The 24,553-nt window shown below is 37.8% G+C and overlaps 1 protein-coding gene across 6 annotated transcripts in view; it reads right to left on the reverse strand.

Annotated features, from left to right (window-relative positions):
• Positions 1-24,553, reverse strand: part of LOC129778206 (all trans-polyprenyl-diphosphate synthase PDSS1) — a 247,833-nt gene that overhangs the window by 102,734 nt on the left and 120,546 nt on the right. For all 6 annotated transcript variants that reach the window (XM_055784969.1, XM_055784961.1, XM_055784980.1 and 3 more), the window contains one exon: positions 3,558-3,719. In XM_055784969.1, coding sequence (XP_055640944.1) covers positions 3,558-3,719 — 162 coding nt within the window. The remainder of the gene's footprint in view (positions 1-3,557; positions 3,720-24,553) is intronic.

Genomic DNA, 24,553 nt, shown 5'->3' on the forward strand with positions numbered 1-24,553 from the left:
CCAGTTATTTGAGACATTTTGTAAAACAGGGGTTTTTTTGTCATAACCGATATAGCGCATGTTTTCTAAGTTACGTTAGGGTCACCATGAAAAAAATGTTTGATTTCTCTATATAATATGTGATTTTCAAAACTATGTTATTTTTTGAGTTTGAATAAATTGAAATTGAAATCATGAGTTTTTGGGTAAAAAAAATCAATAACTTTGAGTAGGATTAAGATATTGACAAGTTCTGCTTCGCAAAATGTTGGTATTGATAAGATCTAAAAGTCGTACGAAGACAGTTTTGATGTAGAATTTGAAATATAAAAGTTAAAGCAAAAAAAAAACGTTTTTTCATGGTTACCCTAATGCAAGCGCCAAAAACAACTTTGTGGGAGATATTTGTTCTTTAGACAAAAACTGTCTTCAACAAAGTTGTTACATATAAAAAAACTAACTTTCTTATCTTTATAGATAGAGATAAACATAGTTCGACAATGTTGTAGCCCCAGTTCTTTTAAACAACTTTGTAGAACAAAGCTTTTTTCTATCTTTTGATATAATCGATTTAGCGCTTTTTTTCTAAGTTGCATTAGGGTGACCATGAAAAAACGGGTTTTTTTGCTATATTTCACATTCTACATCAAAACTGTCTTCGTATGAAGAGCATATTTCACTCTACATGATGTGTGATTTATGTTCCAAGTTATTTTTTGTGTTTGAGTAAAATAAAATTGAAATCATGAGTTTTTGGATGAAAAAACATCAATAACTTTAAGTAAGATTAAGATATTGACAAGTTCTGCATCGCCAAATGTTTGTATTAGTAAGCTCTAAAAGTCTTTCAAAGACAGTTTGTATGTAGAATTTGAAATATAAAAGTTAGAGCAAAAAAACAGTTTTTTTCATGGTGACCCTAACGTAACTGTATACGGGAGATGGGGGTAAGACGGACATGTTAAGGAAAACTTCAGTTGTATCTTTGGAAACTCATGTTTTCAAAAATTCAAAAGCCGTTTTTATACAGTTCAATATACTGGTTTTCGAAATAACTGGCCAAATGTTTTATAAAAATGTGTTTTTCCATGTTTTTGCTGAAATAAAAACAAGCCGAAAAGTACAACATTTTTATCGGTGCGGGTATAATGGACATGTAGTGGGGGGGATATGGACAGGTTCATAATATACGAAGCGTAGAGGTTTATCGCTCGCGAGAGGAATAATTTCACTCTCTCTAAGTGTTTGTGCGTCCAGTAACTGAAATAGAACAAAAAGAGAAAGCAATATAAAAAAGAGTGCTATCCCTTCTTCCCTTCACTTTTCATCATGCATTGGATGTGATTATGGATATGACTGTCCATTTCACCGATTTGAGATGTCTTCATTTTATTATATTTTCTGTATCAAACATGTATTCCATGTAACGGAGAAATATGTTATTTGCAAGTAATTGAAGAATCTTGAACGAGAATTGTGTCTGAAAATAATTTGATATTATAATGACGAGTTTTGGTAGAAGTACAGCGCGGACTCGATTATATACAGTTTCTGATTTTTTTTTCACTGTATATAATCGAGTCAACAAAAAAAACTGGTTTTTTTGCATGTATTTCTCGTTTTATGAAATAAAACCTGAATTTGATTTTTTATTCATCCCCTTAACACCTTTCTCACATGAAAAAAATAAATTTGTCTAGATTCTCTCAGGAGATCTTTCTACGCATATGTTAGAATTTCAACAATGACAGAGTTATAGAACTTTTTTTTTTGTTTCGGACTCTGTTACCTCAAATTGGCTCTACAATACAAAGTACGCTGCGGAAGACTTTTTAATGATTCGAATTTTTAATGATTCGGTTGCTTTCATTTGAAAGATGAAATTTAGTACAGAGTATAGTAGCGGAACATGTAAATTAGTGGATTTTAATAGCATTTTGGAAGTGAAAAATTTAAAAATTAATAATTTTTAATGTGTAATTATTCATTTCATCCTAAAAATTTACATTAAACTAAATTGTTTCTATCAATTAAATTGAAGCTCTTTAACCGCTCTACAATTTGTTCTTTGACACTCTACTTCTATCTTTCCTAATTTGGCTTTTCTATTACCAATATAAACAATTTCTGGTGAAAATTCAAGCAAAATCTTCAAAAATCACGATTTTCACCCCACTGTACATGTAATAGACACTTAAATTACACCTTAACGGTACATTTCTTCTTGAAATAAAATATTTTTTTTTTCCAAACTGTATATAATCGAGTCCGACCTGTACTAGGAAATTTTAGTAAAAGGAAATTGTGAAGGGACAATCAGAAGGTCAATCAATGAACAGTTGAACACATGAACGTTCGTTTAGTAAGAAAACGTGAATGTTTGAATGTATTGATAACAAAAAAAAACATTTCGGATGGGACGAAGTTTGCCGAGTCAGCTAGTTTTATATAAAAACACTTCGAATAATATAGTGTGAAGAATATGGAGAACACAGATTTCACAACAACAACTTTATTTATATCCAATTTAATATCCAAGTATCTCTTTGGACGTCAATGATTATTCCTTAATTTACATATCTTCTCGTGGAAGCTAAAATGTAAGTCTCAAGATGAATATGGAAACGCACCAAACAACTATTGTGATGTTAAACATGAAATCAAGAATGGGAATGACAGTGACTAATTTTTGTACAGTTCTTAGATAAGATATTGTTAAAAATGCACAGAATTTTTAGTTGATTTTCAAATGCTGGCAAATTTTACAATACAACGAACCACATCCATAATGCGTTTATTCTTTTCTTCATTCACTTTCCATGCCTCACATTTGACGCCAAAGTTTTCCAATAAAATCCGTTCGTTAACATTCCACAAATCCGCTAAATCTTCCACCAAGATTTCCTTCGACGAAAACCAGCTCCAATGTTCGAGAATCATTTTTATGCAAAACGAAACAGGATTGTGGAATATCCCGTGGAACGACTGATGACGCAAATCGTGATATTTTTGGGTTCATTCTTGACGGTGTTTTATGTTTGTGTGTATTTTTTTGGCTTGTATTTTAACTACCGATGCTGCGTTCTTGTTAAAAAGTTTTGCAGTAACGTCGATGGAGGTGACGTTCTGTGTTTCGTGTTGGAAATAATCAATATTGTGTGGGAATAATGAAACTCACGATGAAAGATATATGAAGGGATTCACCTTGAAACACATTCCATTTTATTCCATCAAATGATCTACAAATATATTATTCATATATTGAAACTATGAAACTTTATCTGAAGAGAAAATTCTAAATAATACTTCTATCAAATTTTGAAAATTTGAAAGAAAACTTAAAGATAATATGAACGTTTATCTTTTATTTTAAACTGCAAATAATGAATTGTAGAATAGGGAAACAGTGATCTTTGTCTGAGCTATGTCCCAGGAAAATAATTTTGGATTGGTTTCAAAACTACCATATATAATTTTCCCGTGTCCATTACGCATTCCGGTTCGCCCTAAGTTCCAAAGAGTTCAAATTCCAAAAAAATATGCCAAGATTTAGTCGGCGTGATCATTATTTTACCTACCTGTCTAATATCTTCGAATATGTATTTAAGCTCCTCGTCCAATAGAATGTAGGGGTCGATGTTGTACTCCCGGATAGGGCCGGCTGGCTGCTGTGTGTGGACGGAGCTGTAACCTCGCATGCAGGGATGTGTGACTGGCGGAAGGAGATGTGAACTGCATGGCTGAAAGTGAGAAAAGAAAAAAAAATATTTATATTTTTATGTTTCATTGATTTTCGAACGGGATAATTGCGTGGTCATCCCCGAACATACAACTTCCAATAAACATTTTTCCAAAATTTATACAATATTGACTGCATTCATGCAGTCCCAATGTGGAAGTATGTGTACATGCAAATCATTAACAAAAACCGCAGAGGAAAAACGTGAAGCTATCTCACCCAGTGCCAAACGAAGCAGGTGTTCCCATAAACGTAAAATGAGTTTCATTGCCTCCTCCCACTGCTTTCGCTTCCTTTTATCAGCCGATTGATGTGACTCCCACAGGGCCGGCAAGCAATTCATTCATTCATTCGCACTTAAATCAATGTGGTCAACGTTATACCCACCACCTGCCCCACCCTGCGGCTTGTATCGACATCAATCATTCATCCAATGGACACGGCAGTTGAGCTATCGAGCACAAATCTGACGCGGCGTTGGTCAATTAATTAGATAAAGCCACGTAACTCAATTTATGCATAAAATATGACGTTATGAATTGTCCGATGATTTGACAGCTTAATTTGGATGTTCGACTCGGTAAAAAAAAAATTCCAAAACATAAATAACGTCAAAATATTGGTAAACCCCAACCCTGCCAACTGAACCATCTGAGCGTACAACTTTGACGGACCATTTAGTGTAATAAAATATTATCTCAACAAAAACCGCGCACCGACCATTATGAGGTAATTTTACTCTCACTTTCCTGAACCCCTTTATTGCCAGTGTTCATTCATGTTTTTCTTCTATTTTCGTCAAACGTAGACCACCCTACGAGGGTGGTAATTAGCGAAGCTAATGTTTTACGGCGTGAAAACCAAACATCGCAAGCCATAGGCATTATCAACCGCACTAATTGTGAAATATGATTTCCGAAAGTATGATTGGGAGACGACGTAAGTCGAGATTCGTTAAATAAAATGAGACCCATGTAAACGATAACTGTATTGCCATTCCAGAATATACGCTAACTTGGTGCTTACAGAAACACCAATTATCGCCACAATAAATATAATTGATTTCAGTCTCACTAAATCATTGCGCAATACTCCGTCTTCCACTGCCTCAATGGTCAGGGAAAACCCGAAACCCGAAATAAAAAGTAATTCAAAATACACACAGATAAAAAAGAGTGAGTGAAGTAGTACGAAGCAACAAAGCAACAAAAAAAAACCAAATCTCGTACCCCTCTTTGAACGTAATTCTTTCAACAACGATGATTGGTTGAAACTAATAACAATGATAATAATAAATGAGTTGGAAGGAGAACGAAACATAGTGAAAAAAAAACTTTAAGAATGATTGCTGTTAGCGCCACTGCTTTAATTTGACGGCAATTACGCCCCGCGCCGCTTCGTCACGAGACAAAATCGTAGTTGTTTGCCAAATTCAGAAAGACCCACTGGCCCACTGAGTATCAGCGCCGTTTGAAAGGTTTTGGACACAGTGAAGGAGTTTAGAATGCTCAACAATGTTCACATACGATTACAGCAGAATTTCAGAACCGTCTGATGTAGTTTTAGAACTATAGATTGACATACACTTCATAATATATATCTTTATATATACAAATAAAATGTTGTCTGTCTATCTTTCTGTCTTTCTGTCTTTCTGTCTTTCTGTCTTTCTGTCTTTCTGTCTTTCTGTCTTTCTGTCTTTCTGTCTTTCTGTCTTTCTGTCTTTCTGTCTTTCTATCTTTCTGTCTTTCTGTCTTTCTATCTTTCTATCTTTCTGTCTTTCTGTCTTTCTGTCTTTCTGTCTTTCTGTCTTTCTGTCTTTCTGTCTTTCTGTCTTTCTGTCTTTCTGTCTTTCTGTCTGTCTGATTCTTATGGACTCGAAAACTACTAAACCGATCGACATGAAAATTGGTATGTAGGGGTTTTTGGGGTCGGGGAAGGTTCTTTGGATAATTTTAAGATAAGAGGGGGTTCGACCTCTCTTTCTCTAAGGGGGGGCTGCCACACAAATGAAACACGAATTTCTGCATTATTCGAGAATTAATCAAGCAAACGAAACCAAATTTGGCATGTGGAGGTTTTGAGGTGCAATAAATGGGGCTACCATACAAATGAAACAAAAATGTCTGCATAACTCGAGAACTATTCAAGCTAATGGAGCCAAATTTGACATGTGAAGGTTTTAAGGGGTAAGAAACGTTTTTCCTCCCCCCTCTCTTAGGTTGCTGCCAAACAAATGGAACACAAATTTTTGCATAACTCGAAAACTAATTAAGAAAATGGAGCCAAATTCAGCATATGAAGGTTTTAGGGGGCAAAAAACGTTTCTATAGTAAATAGGAGGAGTGTTACATCCCAGTACACTTCAATTATTGGTTTTATCGATTGTGTATCGTGTCAGTAACCTATATTTGCGATCGCGAGAAAACAGCTTTTTTACGGTCAATTATATACAAGTAACGCGCTATCTTCGTGTCTAAAAGTCAATTGCCACAAATATTTGTCCTTGAGAAAGGAATTTGATTCGAACTACATTTATATTGTTGTGTATGTCTCCGCGCTTCTAATGGTTGATGCTGAGAGAATTTCGAAGGAAAACAAGAAAAATAGGAAAAAACGGGTGGGTTACATCGGAGACATAACCGAAGAGTCGTAAGACTACACCAATGGCTGTCAATCTAAATATTTTGTATTGTTTTCATTTGTTCGAAATTTTCAATTGATAATGTGACTTGTGCATAACGTAGTCTTCCCGGGAAATTAATTGACTCGGAAAACTAAACTCTTGAAGAAAATGTTGATGGTTCTGAAAAGAACCATTACTGTTGGCGTCGTTGGTGCTTGATCATAGCTTAGGTGCTGTCGATGGTGTAGCCAGATTCGATTTTGGTTGGATTGTGATAAGTTTTATTAAGTAGTAATCCACAATTTATACTAAGCTGCATATTTTGCCGAACCGAACCGAACCGGTTACGTGTGTCGAAACAAATTTCATCTCTCACCGTAGTAAAATACTTTCTTCATACAAATGGTAGATGTAAATACTGTACCATCGCCATCGCGAATGGATTCACTGATTTTTTATACAGGCTTCAATCTACAATGTTTACTCGCCGATAGTCTAAATAATAAAAAAAAACTATGTGATTCAATCAATGAATTGTTCTGTATTCAAACCCAAGATAGTTAGCTTAGTGAGCGGACGCGCAATCATTAGGCTACAGCGCGAAATGAGTACTTCGACCCTTAGTTTGGTCCTCTCCGCTTCGTCATTTCACACCGATTTGCTGTAGCAGACGAATTTCATGCCAACTCGATTGGCCATTGATAGCACCATCTCAGATTGCAGTTAAACTTTTTGGGTGTTGGTCATGATATTGGACATGCAAGCAACTTGAAATATTGGTCATTGAAACAACTTGAACCCTGGAGATACTTGAAATCCCCAAAATTTATACCACATTTGGAAAGGTTTCATTCTTTTAAAGGAAATTTAACTCAAAAATTACAAGACATATGATATTTTTTTCAAAGAAGGAAATGTAGGAAATTATTTAAAAAATAATTAAAAATATAAAAATAAAATAAAATTAATTTTTTTTTTTCAATTGATTTTCTTTAAATGTATTTTTTTAAATTCTCGAAAAATAATATGAATATTATAACCAACAAGACATTCATACACCGGAAGATGAGCCGGGAAAGGCTTGCTAACAGCAATTTTTTTTTTTAAACATTACAACGAATCCTAACGCACCGAACCGAATAAATAGCTTCGAGCGAGTGTCGCGAATTTGTGCTGCTGAACGATTGAGACAGCATCGGGACACATCCAAAGTTAAAATTAGTCCAATTAACCACAAAAAGTATTAACCCTGTTTAAAAAAAAAACCGTAATTCCCAAACATTACCGCAAGCGTTCCAACTGTGTGATAGAGTATTTTCTATTATTGAAAACCAGGAGGGTGGTATCCAAAACACATTGTTAAAGTAGGACTAGTAAATTATTGCCGGGCAGATCGGACATTATAGAAATTTTAAAATTGAATACACTACTTGTCTGGTAGCCTTGAAAAGGGCCATTGACAATGAAATTCGTCCAAATCTTCAGTAACGATAACGTCACGAGGCCTGCTTTTGTAGTACACGTTTGGGACACATATTCCAGTGCACTATGGTCCAGGAGGTGCATTTAAGTGGAAATTAGCATCTAGAGCTCGACAGTGATTCTCTAGACAAAAACTGTCTTCGACAAAGTTGTTACATATAATAGAGCGCTCATTTTTATGTTATTAAAAACAGGGTGACCAAAATTTACGATGAAATAAAAAATCTAACTTTCTTATCTTTATAGATAGAGGTAAACATAGTTCGACAATATTGTAGCCCTGGTTATTTTAAGTAACTTTGTGGAACAATATTTCTTTCTATCTCTTCTAATAACCGAGTTGAGTTAGGGTTACCATGAAAAAAAAAGGTTTTTTTGCTCTAACTTTTATATGTAAAATTCTACATCAAAACTGTCTTTGAATGATCTTTAGAGCTTTCCAATCCACGCATTTTACGGTGCATAACTTGTATGTATCTTAATTCTACTCAAAGTTATTGATGTTTTTTCCCCGAAAATACTTCCTTTTCATTTGCTTGTCGTTCTTTTTGGGGCAAACATAATAAAAAAATATTGATAGCATTTTAAAGAGCACATTTGACTCTACATAAGGTGAAACTTTTAAAAGAGTGTTATTTTTTGTATTTGAGTAAATTAAATTTGAAATTATGAGTTTTTGCATATAAATGAACAAGTTGCAATTTTTAAATGCATATAGTAAGCGTAGACTTTAAAGCAGCATCACTTCAGTTCAGTCTTATAGCCACTCAACATGGAGGTTCAAAGAAGACACATTGTTGATTTCCTTTTTCGGTGGACGAAATATAGAAGACGTTATACAATTATTACGAGAAAAATTTCTGACTATTTTCTTTTTCTACAATAAAATATATTTATTGTATAAAAAGAAAAGCGGGGACCGACAAATTATCAAATGCTTCCTGAATAGAAACCGTATGAAGAACAACTCGGGGCTCGACGTTTTATTTTGACATATTTTATTTTACTGGCGATGAGTTGATTGATGACATTATTTTACCAAACTTTTGTTGTTCCTATTGTTTTATTCAAATTTATTTTGATAATCTTCTACAAACTACAAAATCAAATGCTTAGCATTTTCCGGAATCAGAAGATCGGAATACTCTGGTGTTTGCCTATTACTAAGAGATAATACTGGATCCGAAGCTGTTGCGAACCCCAGTTCTTCAGCAGAATTTTTTTCTGTAATCTCCCGAACACGGTTACGCTTCATCCTTGGCTCAGCATTTGGCATTTCAGGCACTTTCTGGCACTCAAAACACATATATCTTGGCATTTTTCTCGTAATAATTGTATAACGTCTTCTATATTTCGTCCACCGAAAACAAAAACAAAAATGTGTCTTCTTTGAACCTCCATGTTGAGTGGCTATAAGACTGAACTGAAGTGATGCTGCTTTAAAGTCTACGCTTACTATATGCATTTAAAAATTGCAACTTGTTCATTTATATGCAAAAACTCATAATTTCAAATTGAATTTACTTAAATACAAAAAATAACACTCTTTTGGAAGTTACATCTTATGTAGAATCAAATGTTCTCTTTAAAATGCCGTCAATAATTTTTTATTATGTTTGCCCCAAAAAGAACGACTAGCAAATGAAAGGGTCGTGTTTTCGGGGAAAAAACATCAATAACTTTGAGTAGCATACAAGTTATGCACCGTAAAATGCGTGGATTGGAAAGCTCTAAAAGTCCTTCGAAGACAGTTTTGATGTAGAATTTTACATTTAAAAGTTAGAGCAAAAAAACCTTTTTTTTCATGGTAACCCTAACTCAACCTAGAGAAAAAGCGCTGTATCGGTTATTTGAAGAGATAGAGAGAAATATTGTTCCACAAAGTTACTTAAAATAACCAGGGCTACAATATTGTCGAACTATGTTTACCTCTATCTATAAAGATAAGAAAGTTAGATTTTTCATTTCATCGACAATTTTGGTCATCCTATTTTTGATAACATAAAAATGAGCGCTCTATTATATGTAACAACTTTGTCGAAGACAGTTTTTGTCTATAGAATCACTGTCGAGCTCTAGATGCTAATTTCCACTTAAATGCACCTCCTGGACCATCGTGCAGTGTGCACAAATGCATGTGAACACAAAAGCACCCACAGCTTGCATGTATCTGCAATGACGATTCCCCCAGACTCCTCGGTTTTGTAGTCCGTGTTGGGGAAACACATTCCAGTCTACACAAATGCATACATATAACTGCCCGCAACTGGCTTCTATCTTCATTTAAGATTTCATAAGGGTACTTCTCTTACTGGTCCGTGTTAGGGAAACACATTCCGGTGTACAAATGCATACGAGTTCAAATGTATCCGGCTTACACGCATCGACAATGGGTCATTATTCATTATTCACTTACCTCACCCAAACAGCAACTCAAAAAAATTATATAAGCTATGTTCCTGAGTTCAATTTTGAAAGTGAAATGTACATCATATCGAAGTTCCCCTGTATTCGCATTTATAGTAATTCTACACAACAGTATTTAGCCAGTTTGATTACTCACCTAATGGGGAAAAAATCTATGTCGGAGAGCAACTACGAATTGTACAGTCTACCCAAGCTCAAGCTCACCAAATGAGAAGAAAAATACGCGGATTCGAATATACAGGGTGGGCCATTTAAAGTGGAAGCATCTGGCAACCCCATAACTTTTGACAGAGATGTCAGATTAACAAATGTCATACCGCGTTGGAAGCGTCATTTCAGTACAATTCTAACCATGGAACAATACACACCTAAACAAGGCGCTGAAATTGTTCAGCTGTACATTCAAAATAACTTCTCAATTGTGTTAACTAAACGTGCGTGGAAAAATAAAAATAAAGTTAAAACATCGCCTGGAGACAACACTATACGTCGATTATATGCCAAATTTATATCGTCTGGTAGTGTTGGTAATGCCAGTCATCTGTCCAGACAACGACCAAGACGTTTCGACGAGAATATTGATGCCGTTCGAGCCAGTGTTGCAGAGACTCCATCGACATCAGGTCGCCATCGTTCGCAAGAGTTAGGATCTTTTTATTGCCATTTGTTCGTGAAAATGAATTGGACAATTACTGGTTCCAAGAGGACGGCGCTACATGCCATACAGCGGCTGCCACGACCAAATTATTGCGCGAAATGTTCCCCGGAAGATTAATATCGAAAAACGGCGATTATGACTGGCCACCGAGATCACCTGATTTGACGCCTCCTGACTTTTTTTATGGGGATATTTAAAATCCAAGGTATACACTGGTAAACCAAGGACCCTGGCTGCGCTGAAAGACAATATCCGACAAGAAATTGCTGCCATATCGGCCGAAACATTGGGCAAAGTGATGGAAAATGCCGAAAAAAGGGCACATTTTGCGGTCAAGGCCAGAGGCGGTCATTTACGAGATATCATAATCAAAAAGTAGTTAGAACAAATCTCCTTGGACCAAAATAAATGAATTTCAAAAAAAAATTTAAATTCCACTTCTTTACTTTGCTATTGCAAAAACAAATCCTTCCACTTTAAATGGCCCACCCTGTATATACGAATTTCCACGGACAAAATATCGCTTATTTAAACTAATTTCTTGGCCTCTAGATGAACGAGACATACTGGATAGCTAGTTTAAAGTTCCCCATTTCAGTTATTTATGCAGAAGCTTCGTCACCATCATCGACCACGGCACATCTTTTTCCTATACCCACTTTCTGCCGCAAACTAAAAATACTGCGCACGGATGCGCGAGCCAAGTGAATCAAAATTTTATGCCGTTCGTTTGACCTTTTTGTTCGGCGTGCGAACGAAAAGTAATTTCATATTGCCGAGAGCCATGTTTTCCATCATTAATTGTTCGACCACCAAAAGGTCAACCGATGTCTTTTCCGATGATGTTCGAATTTTCTAGAGCTCTATTATCCCGATACTTCGATAAGCCAATCAAACACACAGCAAAAATCACGCAAAAGCTTGAGACACGCGTCTGATGTGGCAAAAAAACAGAGAAACATCACAATCTTGGCATTGGCCTCGAATATCCATGATCGAGAAGCGCCAACCATCGGAGCTGCAATGAAACAAAGATGCAATGTATCAAACGCACCTTTCAAAATTGAGATCTTTGGTTAAGCTTTGGCTTTGAGTAGTTGTTTTTTTCTTCTTCTTGCTGCCTCTTTCCATACGCCAATCGGAAGCAATCACTCGACGGCACTTGACTTAGCGCTGGACTTAGCCCCCCTCTGGACAATTCGCAGCACAACACACCGAATGTCCGTCAAAAGCAAACGCCAGTATTATTTATGGATTGCAGCGCATGTGGCCAAAACAGTTCCGCGGTTTTTTTTTGGTTGCTTGCTGGCTGCTATTTCGAATGGCTCCTCGGGAGCCATGCTACTCATGTATTAACAACACACATCGAGATTGTTCCGATTTGTGAAATTAAACATTTACTCCCCGTATTGCCAATTTGGTGGGGTGATGTATGGATTACAGGTATATGCAGTTTCTTGTGTGATGCCAGTTTATTTTGATTGGCAATTAAGCAGATTTGATGATTCAAAATTGCATAATGCCATATAAAAAACAAAATAATTGCAGCTAAGGCATCATTCACCTACCGGTTGATTTGATTGTTTAGTGGAGTTGAAATGAATACTAAAATGAAAAATAATTATTTAATTATCCAATTATCAAAGTTAATATTTCCACCGTTGCGCAAGTCTGGTTTCGCTCCATTAGTTTCATTTTTTATAATGTGCTGAAAATTAAACTAATCCCAAATTTTCTAGGCCGACAAATTCTTTGGAAGGCAAATTGAGCCACTATTTGTCATTGAGTCGAACAAAAAAAAATACAACATACCCTGATTTTCGATGACATTACACTCTGTGATGTATTCGAGTCAGTTGATACATGTGTCAGCTTATTAAGGGTCAGATGTCTCCTTTGGAGATATGGATATATTACCTGTTCGATTTTGGTAAGATTTAATTTTGACACTAGAGCCAAAGCCGAATCGTGCCATTCGTAAATGCACCAGAATATGGAGTAAATTTCATAGCTGACGTATTTCATGCCAAGTCGACTGTCCATTGGCAGCAGTTTTTGAGATTACAGTGAAACGTTGTGTGTGTGAAGATATTGGACATTTCAGCAACTTTGCATACTCGAAATATTCAAAACAGGATTAGGCTACTTTTTGGAAAAGGCTAGAGTTGTTTTTTCTTACTTTTTAACAAAAATTTATAACTCGAACACATTAATACCTAAAAAATTTCGATCAAAGAATTGGAGAAGGATTCGTGCACTAGTCGAATGCGGACGTGTTTTCTGCGGCTCCGTACAGTTTTTTTTCTTCTTCGGAGTTATAGTGATATGTTAGGAAAAGTTCGGTTTCTTAGGCATTCCGAAAGAGTTTTTAATATCTATTTAGAAACTTTATTCCAATATGTTCTTGTGAATAGGCATCAAACGAAAATTTTAAAGTGAATTTATATAGTTGCTAATAAAGCTTTATGGGCTGAAAGTGTCCGTTTCTCGTTATTTGCTTCGGGAATGTTTTAAGGTGTATGTGTGTTTAGTGTACTATTCACCGAGCAGCAGCTCGTTGCCACGAAGAGAGAGAGAGCGCACATTATGCTGACGTAATTCTGCGAAGAGCTAAGTTGTTATCTCTTTTTTTTTTCCAAAATATATATTTTTATCAAGGCTCATATGGCGTTAGCCTCACGGGGCCGGGAGTCCAATACTTTGACAATATTTCTTATTATCTATGTTAGTAATATGTAACCGATTACTCGCGGTTGGCTCGAGGTTAGTATTACAAGTGTTTTCGTAATTGGGATGTTGATGTCTCCAATGCTCTGTACGTGTGCCCGACACGGGATACTTCTTATTGGGATGCAGCTGACCATTAATCAGCAACGCCCCCCTAGTCTGTACCTCATATCTAGCGCGGTGCGTCTTTCTCGACTCGAGGAATCCCGGCGCAATCATCAGTTCGTGTAGAGTTGTCATGAGCGGTACAACCTTTGGCTCTTGTTGAATGATCAGTGGACTGCACAACCTTTGGCCCGTGTATCTGTAAAGAGTGTGTGTATGTATTGCCGCGACTAAGTAAAAGTTTATCGATCGGATAGGAGGGATATGAAACGGGGACACAACGAAGGAAACATCATTAAACGTTGACATCGGCGTTTCTGAGGAACAGGTATAGATGAAGCAGAAGATCAGGATCACGGCTACCTAAGATATCCCGGACGGGGATATCCGATTGTCTGCCTTGTGCTCTTAGTGCTCTAGAGAGCTGAGAGCGAGCAGCATGGAACCGGATACACGACCAGACAACATGCTCGATGTCGTGGTAACCATCGCCACAATCACAAAGATTGTTTGCTGCGAGCCCAATGCGATAGAGATGCGCGTTTAGGTTGTAGTGATTGGACATAAGCCGAGATATCACGCGAATGAAATCACGACCTACATTCAATCCCTTGAACCATGCACTCGTCGAGACCTTAGGGATAATCGTATGTAACCAACGACCGAACTCATCTTCACTCCACATGCGCTGTCAACTTACGAGCGTGTGCTGACGAGGAATGTGAAAAAATTCGTTATAAGCAATTTGCCTTTCAAAAAGTGTGCCTTCTGAATCGCCCACCTTAGCTAGCGAGTCCGCCTTCTCATTCCCCGGAATCGAGCAATGAGAGGGAACCCATGCTAAGGTAATCTTGAATAATTTTTCGACCAAAACACTCAAAAGTTGTCTTATTCTTGTTAGGAAATAAGATGAGCATTTATCAACTTTCATTGAGCGGATTGCCTCCATTGAGCTGAGACTGTCTGAAAAAATAAAATAATGGTCGATGGGCAGTGTTTCAATGATCCCTAGAGCATAGTATATCGCACCCATTTCAGCGACATACACGGAACAAAGATCTTTGAGTTTGAAAGAGGCACTGGAATTTTCATTGAAGATGCCGAAGCCAGTGGACCCGTTTATGAATGAACCGTCAGTAAAGAACATTTTATCAGATCTAACTTTACCCCCATATTCTGCCGAAAATATCGGCGGAATAAAATCTGAGCGTAGATGATCTGGGATTCCATGGATTTTTTGTCGCATGGACAGATCAAAAATGACAGAGGAACTGCAAAAGTATGGGAAGCAAACTTGGTTGGAGATGCCTGGTAAAGGTTGCACGTCGTGGGTAAGGTACTCATGGTATAAATACATAAAACTTGACTGAGGAGTCAGCTGGAGTAGATTTTTGAAGTTATCAATCACCAATGGATTCATGATCTTGCAACGGATGAGAAATCTGTAGGATAATTCTGTGAACCGAAGAGTAAGCGGGGGTACTCCTGCCAAAACTTCGAGACTCATCGTATGTGTCGAATGCAAACACCCCATGGCGGCTCTCGAAACCCACCGGAATCGTAGAAAACTGGACCGTACGTTTCGGCTCATGGCGATGCGAGTTGCGAGCGCGTATAGGACGATCTCGTTGGAGGCAGTCTGCGTTATCGCCGGCATGATCCCTATTGGCATCACTCTGGCGGAAGACAGAGAGTGCTACAGACGAAAGGAAATCAGGGGTATCCGGAAAACAGCGAGAGTAGAATCACTCTTGAAGTGGCAGCAGGAATGGGACACGGCGGAGAAAGGCAGGTGGACGTATGGGCTCATACCGGTACTATCGACCTGGCTGAACAGGAAGCACGGGGAGGTGAATTTTCATCTGACACAGTTCCTGTCTGGACATGGCTGCTTCAGGCAATATTTGCACCGGTTCGGGCACGCAACGTCGCCACTCTGTCCGGAGTGTGAAGATGTGGAGGAAACACCAGAACACGTGGTATTTGTGTGTCCCAGGTTCACCGCAAGACGCGAGGGGCTGCCTGCCCTTCATGCCGGGAACATAGTAGAGAAAATGTGTCGCGATGAGGGCACCTGGAACGCTGTGAACAGTGTAATCATACACATCATGTCCGAGCTACAGCGGAAGTGGAGGGCCGACCAGCGTAGTAATAACCCCTGACCATAGAAGAGGAACAAATGCGAGGGCTGTTGCAAAGTGTAGTACCCCACGAGAGTCGTTGTGACGGAGTGCGCGTTATGTTGGAGGGCACTGCCTAATCGGCGCTCCGTTGGGAAGAGAAATCCTGCGAGGGTGGCTGTGACGGGGCGCGCGTCAAGTTGGAGGGCGCTTCCTAATCGGTTCACGTCTCAACAGGTGAGAAACCCCGCGAGGGTGACTGTGACGGATTGCGCGTGAAACTGGAGGGCAATTCCTAATCGGTACACGTCTCGACGGGTAAGCGGAATCTGGAGAGCAGGGTCAAGAAAATGCTGGCAATGCCTGTTGGTGGATGGAGAGAGGAACATTGCGAGAATCGTTTCGGCGGAGCGAGAGCCTAGGAGAGCATCATCAAATCGGCGGGTACCCCACGAGAGTTGCTGTGACGGAGTGCGCGTTATGTTGGAGGGCACTGCCTAATCGGCGCTCCGTTGGGAAGAGAAATCCTGCGAGGGTGGCTGTGACGGGGCGCGCGTCAAGATGGAGGGCGCTTCCTAATCGGTTCACATCTCGACAGGTGAGAAACCCCGCGAGGGTGACTGTGACGGGTTGCGCGTCAAGTTGGAGGGCAATTCCTAATCGGTACACGTCTCGACGGGTAAAAGGAAGCCTGTGCAGCAGATGTGCGTGGCGGAGTACAACGGAAACGTAAATGAGATGTATAGAGAAAAAGGGAAGGATCAACGCTAGTTAGCGTTGAAAACTCGTGAAGTGCATGAGCACAGCCGCCCCCTGAAGTAGTCGCCTAGATGTGGTCCCGGGGGGAATGAGGCTACGAGTAGAGGGCTTGGTTTTTGTGGGTGCGATCCCCACTCGACGTCTGGGTTATCCCTTCCCAGATAAGGCTGGAAGAGCGTTCCTCACCTCTATAAAAAAAAAAAAAAAAAAAAAAAACACCCCATGGCTATACGCAAGCAACGATATTGTATTCTCTCCAGCTTGAGAATATGAATCCTGGCAGCTGATCGGAAGCAAAAACTGCCATATTCTAACACTGATAATATCGTTGTTTTGTATAACTGAATGAGGTCTCCTGGATGGGCACCCCACCATGTTCCGGTTATTGTTTGGAGAAAATTGATTCTTTGCTGGCATTTCTGTTTCAAATACGCAATGTGTATTCCCCAGGTACATTTAGAGCCAAAATATACTCCAAGGTATTTGAAAAACATCGAGTGCTTGATCGTTTTGCCGGATAGGTGAAGCTGGAATTGGGCGGGTTCGTACTTCCTAGAAAAAACGACCATTTCGGTTTTCTCCGTAGAGAATTCGATACCCAGCTTGAGAGCCCACGTGAACAGGTTGTTCAGGGTATCTTGCAAGGATTTTTGCAGAACGGCGGGATTAGTACCCGTGATGGAAATAACTCCATCGTCTGCAAGTTGTCTCAACGTGCAATCTCTAGTTAGACAATCATCTATATCATTGACGTAAAAAGTGTACAAGAGGGTGCTTAGGCAGGAGCCTTGCGGTAGGCCCATAAAACTGTATCGAGAAGATTTCAAGCTGCTGTTATCTCTATCTCCCTTTATTATTTTGCCCATCAATCGAATCTTCTGACGATAAATGTTGTTAGTGTTAATGTCCCAGCTGGAGACTTGTTGTGTGTGTAGTTCTTGTATCATGTTTAGCTGTTCTGTAGTTGTTTTATTCCCGTCCGGGTTGCCAGTACGACGGTGCATGATGCAATTCGAGCAGAGATATGTCGCGATTGTTGATAATGTATATTTTTTATGTTTCCGCAAATACGCGATGTTTTTTTTTATTCAATAGTTTCATGTGTTATATAAAAAGAAATATGATACCGATATAAATTATTGAATAGTATCCTTTTTCAAAATTTTGTGTAGAAAAGAAGTCGAAAGCGTGTATACATTCATATTAGTTCTTGGTTCCTGGTTTTTCAATTCCAGACACTCGATTGAGTTTATAAACTCAGATTAAAGGATACATATCCGTTTAGTTCTCTCGGTTACCTTCTCAGGAATCCGAAACATAGCTCTCCGCCATCGTAATTAGAGTTCGATACAGATTACACGCGATGAATTACGAAATATATCGCCCGTTTTATTGGCTCACAGGCATTCTCTCGATTACCTTTTCAGGTTTCCTAAATATAATTCTTCGCCGTCCGCGATTGAGTTTAGATACGTACGTACGATACATAAAAATATACATAGCAAGGCCATTCATGTAAACAGGTTTTCCTTTTCAGGATACCTAAAGATAACCTCTGATTCTCGGATTTTCGTTTCGTTGAGCGGTCGATAGTTCGCGTTTACATAATCACATCACTTACCTCAGTGAAACCTAATTATTACTTCTCACCACTAACACTATCCTTTCCATGATATTCGTTAGAGAACCACGCTATAGAGGCGATCCTTCTGGCCTTCGGGCGGCGAATATCATACTAAGGACGTGGCCGTCGTCGTTATTGACCATTTAATGCTCGAATCACCGAAAATTGCACAACGAGAATGATTTGCTAATCCCAAACGTCATTCTGAGTGTTCTTTGTGCAATTTGGTTGGTTCAAGTCAATCACGGAGAGCAACTACGAATTGTACAGTCACCCAAGCTCAAGCTCAAGCTCAAAAATTTCGGCCAAAGAATAAAACATAGGAAATTGTTCAAATTTCCAAAAAAAAAATCCACCATTTTTTTTCAAAACAATTACACTGAAAAAAACATTATTTTAAAAATCATTCTTCTCAATAATGTCTTTTTTCATATTATCAAAAAAAAATGTGAATAGTCTTTACAATTTCCAACAAGTCATCGATGCATCGGAAGCTTGGGACTTTTGCACGATTTTTTTTTCTTATAACAACTTTTCATGTTTTTTTTTGAAAAAAATATTTTTCAACAAAAATCGTTGGTGTAATTTTGATTATTGGCGTTATAGATACCCAACCTTCAAGTATTATTTTTACAGTTCTTCCGTTCTCCGGAAAATGACAAAAAATCGAAAAAATCTAAATACATTGGCCAAAAACTATATTTTTGTTCCTATAGGAAACAAATGAGTTTTTTTTGCTACATCACAATGTGTGAACTTTTATCAAAATAATACGGTAGAAAAGTTTACACATTCTTGAATTTATAAGCTTTTGTTCAGTTGTTAGGTTATGTTTTCCGAAAATTTTCCATTGTTATGTTTGGTTGGAATATGGTTAGTTGAAATATGTGTAATATTTTTACTTCCAGAGAAGGAAGGGGTGTCAAACCATCATGAAATCATATCTCGTACCCAAAAACCCTCAGATGTCAAATTGGCTCCATTGGCTTGATTAGTTCTCGAGTTATGCAGCCCCCCTTAGAGAGGAGGGAGGAGTGTTGCTGGGAAAACCATTTCCCTGAAGCATAACTTGCTAATAATTGTATGGGCTATTCATGTCTATTTCATTCAGAATTTTAAAAAACATATTTTTGAGAAAAAATGGATTCTATTTTTCAAAACATTTTGTTCACAATAAGTTTTTGTTCAAAACATCTGTTTGATAATGAAAACATAAATAATTTCCTACATTGCATTCCTCAACCAACATTTTGCAGTTCTTTTAGCTTTTAGTTTTTTTTTAATTTTTTGAAATATGTAATTTTTATACAACTTTTTCTCGAAAAATCTTCACTCAAAACTAACAGACGTACAAAATGTTTGTTGAAAAATGAAATGTAGGAATTTATTCAAGTTCATGTATTCAAACTTAATTGAAACAGAATTATTTCGATTTTTTTCTCTGGAACATATTTTTTCAAAATTCGGAACAAAAATTATATGAATATCTCATATAATTACCAACAACATCAGAAGGGCACTGCTACAGGGGAAAAGTTTTCCTAACATTTTTTTCATCTTTTCTTTGAAAAACTACTATTAATATTTAATTCGTTACATTTTACTGTGTTAATTATCGTGATTGACAAATTCTGCAAACGAGGAGTTTCTAATGAGTCTCCATACAAAAATGACATATATTCCAGAAACCATAAAAAATAAAAAGATGAAATCTGCGATAGAAGTTCATATTTTAATAAGATCTAAAACTTTGTCAAATACACTATTTTTTTTTTATTAAATTCGTATAGTTTAAAAGACTCAGTTACACAAGTTTAAAGGAGCCGAATTCTTAATTATATTTCTATAACAATACATAAACATTTTATTAAATCTAAGGTTAGTAAAGTACAAAACCGATTACTCGCGGTCTACTCGAGCTTAGAAGGGTGATATTTTTTTTTCAGGAAAAGGACGGGATATAAGGAAATTGTTACAATGATGATAATCACACACACTCAAATCTTAAATCTATTCGTATATCTATTGTGTATTTACATTTCAACTTATTCTACTGTTTAAAGCAAGGGGAATGTCGAATACAATACATCGCTTTCTTTTCTTTAAAAAAAAATAGAATTAGTTGTTATTTTTTCAAAGAAAACACGAAAAAGTTGTTGCCAGAAACACTTTTTCCCTGTTGAAGTGCCAATCTTTCGATGTATGGAAGACTTGTTGGAAATTGTAAGGGCTATTCATATACTTATTATTTTTAACTGCTGTGCAACGTAAGAACTCTACGATTAAGTAAGAACAATAAGTGTTATGTCTTGTCTCGCGTCGCGTCTTATAAGTGCTATTCATATAATTTTTCTGAGAATTTAAAAAACGTTTTCGAGAAAATGAATTTGAATTTTTAAAATAATTTTTTTTCAGCGAAATTTTTAAAAAATCATATTTTTTATGAAAACATAAACCGTTTCCTACATTTCTTCCTTTGACCAGAATTTCGTAGATATTATATTTTTTGAGTAAAAAATTTTTTTAATAAAAAATCAAGAAAAAATTATTGGCCCTTTTTAAAAAGTAGTCTAATTTTTTTCTTGAATATTTCAAGTATGCAAATTTGCTTAAAAACCCCATGTGTTTACACCTACAACGTTGCACTGCTATCTGAGATGCCGATTCCTAAGACGAGTTGGCAAACAATTCATCAGCTGCAACTGTATTATATCGATATTTTGTGTTATTTGCGCTCGAAAATAATTAGTTGTTCTTGTGACCAAGTTCCGCACAGTCATTTCAAGCCTTTATTTCGCTCCATTGCTCTGCGTTCAGTTGCATTTTTTTTCTCAAAGAACGCCAATGAATCACCGTACAAGCTTTCGCGACGATTCCTTGGCGATTAAGTACTCGATTACATATAATCGCAATTTCACTTTCAACGTTAATTTTCGAATCCAATACATAATCGAATCACAAAAACAGTTATGTTTCTATTAATGTTTGACATTCATACATTAATGAAAAAATTGTTTCTTGAGATTCGATTATGTATAGGATTTGAAAATAATCGTTGAAAAAAATGGCCGACTATATATAATCGAGTCCGACCTGTATGACCAGGAGAGGAGCAAGAACAACGGCGAACACCGTCTGGGGACACCACTTGTTGTAATCGTTCCATTCGATTGGGGAAGAGGGAGAGGTCTGTGTGTGCATATCGGAGCATAAAAATGCCCACTCGCTTCTATCAAATAAAAACCATCCACGTCACCAACGTTTTCTCGTAACTGTCAGATAGGGATAAAAAGAACAGTAATTTACTACGCTTCTGTGGAGTGAGGACCAAGTGTCTAGACACAATTTAAACGATCACACACAAGCGCGCACACTCGTAAAACATCGAGTGACATGAGTTTACCATACCGGCTGATTAGATTATGAAATAAGTCGTCATATTACCTGTGTTGGGTGGTGATAAAAAAACTGAGAGGGGAGAGGAGAGCATACCTGCGTCCATAGCTGCACTAAGCCAGAGCAGGTTAGGAGGCGCAATGAAATTTGGTTCAACCAATAAAAACATGACGCAGAGTAAATTGCCGAAGAACGATTTGTCGCGAGTTCACCGCTTGTGTCAGCGGTGCAGTCATTGCCGCTGTCGGCTGAAGGAGACATCAATTAGCGAAAGTGAAGGAAATCTCATTAGGTGGCAGGTTGATGTGAGCTGGTGACTTCAATTGCTAGCAGTTGTCCAGGGATCAACAGGCCGATGACAGAAGCCAAAGGTTTATGTTTTGTTGTCCGATAGAAGTCGGTCCAATGACACCCGATGATGAGATTGAGCGATCTCCGTTGATGAGGTAATCAGCCGTTGGTCATTGATTTCTTTGTGATGTTTTTCTCCACTGCTACAGATTCGCTCCCCCTGTCGCTGGTGGTGATTTATTGGTCAATAATTGAGTGGAAAAAACTCGCCACCATTCGAGAGGTCTCCCTCGTTTCTTTCATGTCAGCCTCTCGGCTAAGCAACAATCACCACCACGGTCCACCCGGCTGTCCGCGTGGTGCGGCGTCGTGTGCCAAACAACAATCACCGGCAAAGTGAAAGCCAAAAGTGAACCGTGAACTTCCACCGGTGAAGGTTGTTCTGTGCTAAGCTCTCAGCTGCTCGGCAACACGCTAAACTTTATCGCAGATCAAATCCCATGCACAAGACGAAGGGGGTTAGCGAGCAGTTCAGAACACGCAGGTCTCACACCAAGCAGAGACTACAACGGCGCAGCACTCGGTTGTAATCGAGTTAGACATATGACACAGTTTACGGTTGCACTTGGTACCGATTTTAATCCCCCAACGTTTCGCCTCTCACCTCTCAAAACACCCTGATTTCCACACATGGATTTTGTGTCCATCTGAGACACAATGTATGTATACAGTTTGAACTAGTTCATTAGAATCAATGCGAGTCAACTCGGAGCTTTTTCTTGCTCGTTCTCACACTTTCGAACTGAATACATAACATGCAAGATGAGAGCACTGTAATGCTTCCACGTTGGGAACGCGAGTGAGTGCATCCAAAGTGAAGAACACATCATGAATTCGATTCACACAAATAATGATTTTATATCTCCAATATTTGGGGCAGTTAAGGTATCAAGTGCTCCCGTGGTCGAGTGTTAGAGTCAAACCTAACATGCCGGGGGTTCGGGTTCGATTCCCGTTCTGGTCGGGGGAATTTTTCGTCAAAGAAATTTCCTCCGACTTGCACTGTGGTCACGCGTATTCTAGAGCTTGCCACTCCAGAATATGCTCAAGGCATGTTATTCGGTATAGAAATCTCAACTAAGTACTACTAATAAAAAATGACGCAAGTAATACCTACGCTGAGAAGGCAAAAGTTTTATTGGGAACGTTAGTGCCATCCAAGAAGAAGAACCAACGATTGGTAGCAAATAAATCAACAGCTTTAACACAAAAAACTCTCATTACAACAATTTTGTTCCCAACAACATGATAACTTATCGATACTTTACGAGGTATCGATCACTACAGACATCTACCGGAGAAGTGGAGGCGATCTGGCGTAGTGGTAACATCCATGCCTCTCACGCTGAAGGTCACGAGTTCAATTCTCACTCCCGACATTCTTCCAAAAAAAATGGAAGTGAAAGTGACGAACCAGCCAAATGAGTTGAAAATCACTATAATACAGATAAAAAAAATCTACCGGAGAAATAATAGAACTGAGGAACGGAATATGCATATTTTAAAAGAGCATTGAAACATGTCCAATTAGGTAAAAAAAGAGCCGATTTTGATCCAACCCTTTCCGATGCCGGATACAGTTACCCAAAGTAACAATCTGTATCATCATGCGACTAACTTAAATTGCGATAAATTATTCATAGGGACGTATCCACAATTTTTAATTTTAAAGAATTCAATTGTATTGCTGTCCAATTAAATTGTGGTGTTCGACAAAGTTATTGTAAAGTCAATTAATATTCCAAGAATACTAACAATTTGAACACATCTTTAACACAACTCACATAGAATTGAATTTGTTAGAAAAAAAACTTTAATATTTCAAAACAAAGCCCATAAACAGCTACGAAATTGTTTGATATTTTTTATAGGAGTACTAATTAACTCTAATAATATTTGACGAATAGTAGTGCCTTGTCGGATTCACCAAAATTATATAAGATTTTTCTAAAATTGATTAAATTTTTAACACTGCGAGTAGCTTTTTTCATTACATAAAATTGATTTTATTTCGAGAAGAGCTAGGGTAATTGTTTTTATCTTTATCGACAAAAAAAATGATGAAACAGAGTGCGAAGTCGAAAATTTGGGTGATTTTTGACATGCTGTAACCAGAGCTGCAATCCATCACCGTCAATGTCACAAAAAAGCTGACCAAAGTCACTCAATTCCTCTCACGGCACGTGAGATCCAAAAATTCAGTAGTGATACTCACTCTTTTGTTTCTGACACCTAACCAAACGACGGTTGGTTCCAATGCCTCTCACTGCCGATCGCTCTGTTTACAACTTTACGTTACGAGAGCGGTGGTTGTGGCGTATGATGGTAGTAGAAATGTGAGTGATCAGACATTTCCAATCATTTTTGACAATCGCGACGGTTGTTTAAATTTGTTTGTTGAAGTAGAAGTTGTTGCTGTTGTTAGAGATGTCTACATTTTTCGTTTATTTGATTATCGATTAATCGTGAGGCCAATATTCGATTCATTCGAACAATTGTCTTTCAGTATTAGATTAATCGAACGAATATTTATTCCTTGTAGTTAGAATGAACAGACATT

This window comes from Toxorhynchites rutilus, chromosome 1 (genome assembly GCF_029784135.1).
Source record: "Toxorhynchites rutilus septentrionalis strain SRP chromosome 1, ASM2978413v1, whole genome shotgun sequence".
NCBI classification, from domain to species: domain Eukaryota; kingdom Metazoa; phylum Arthropoda; class Insecta; order Diptera; family Culicidae; genus Toxorhynchites; species Toxorhynchites rutilus.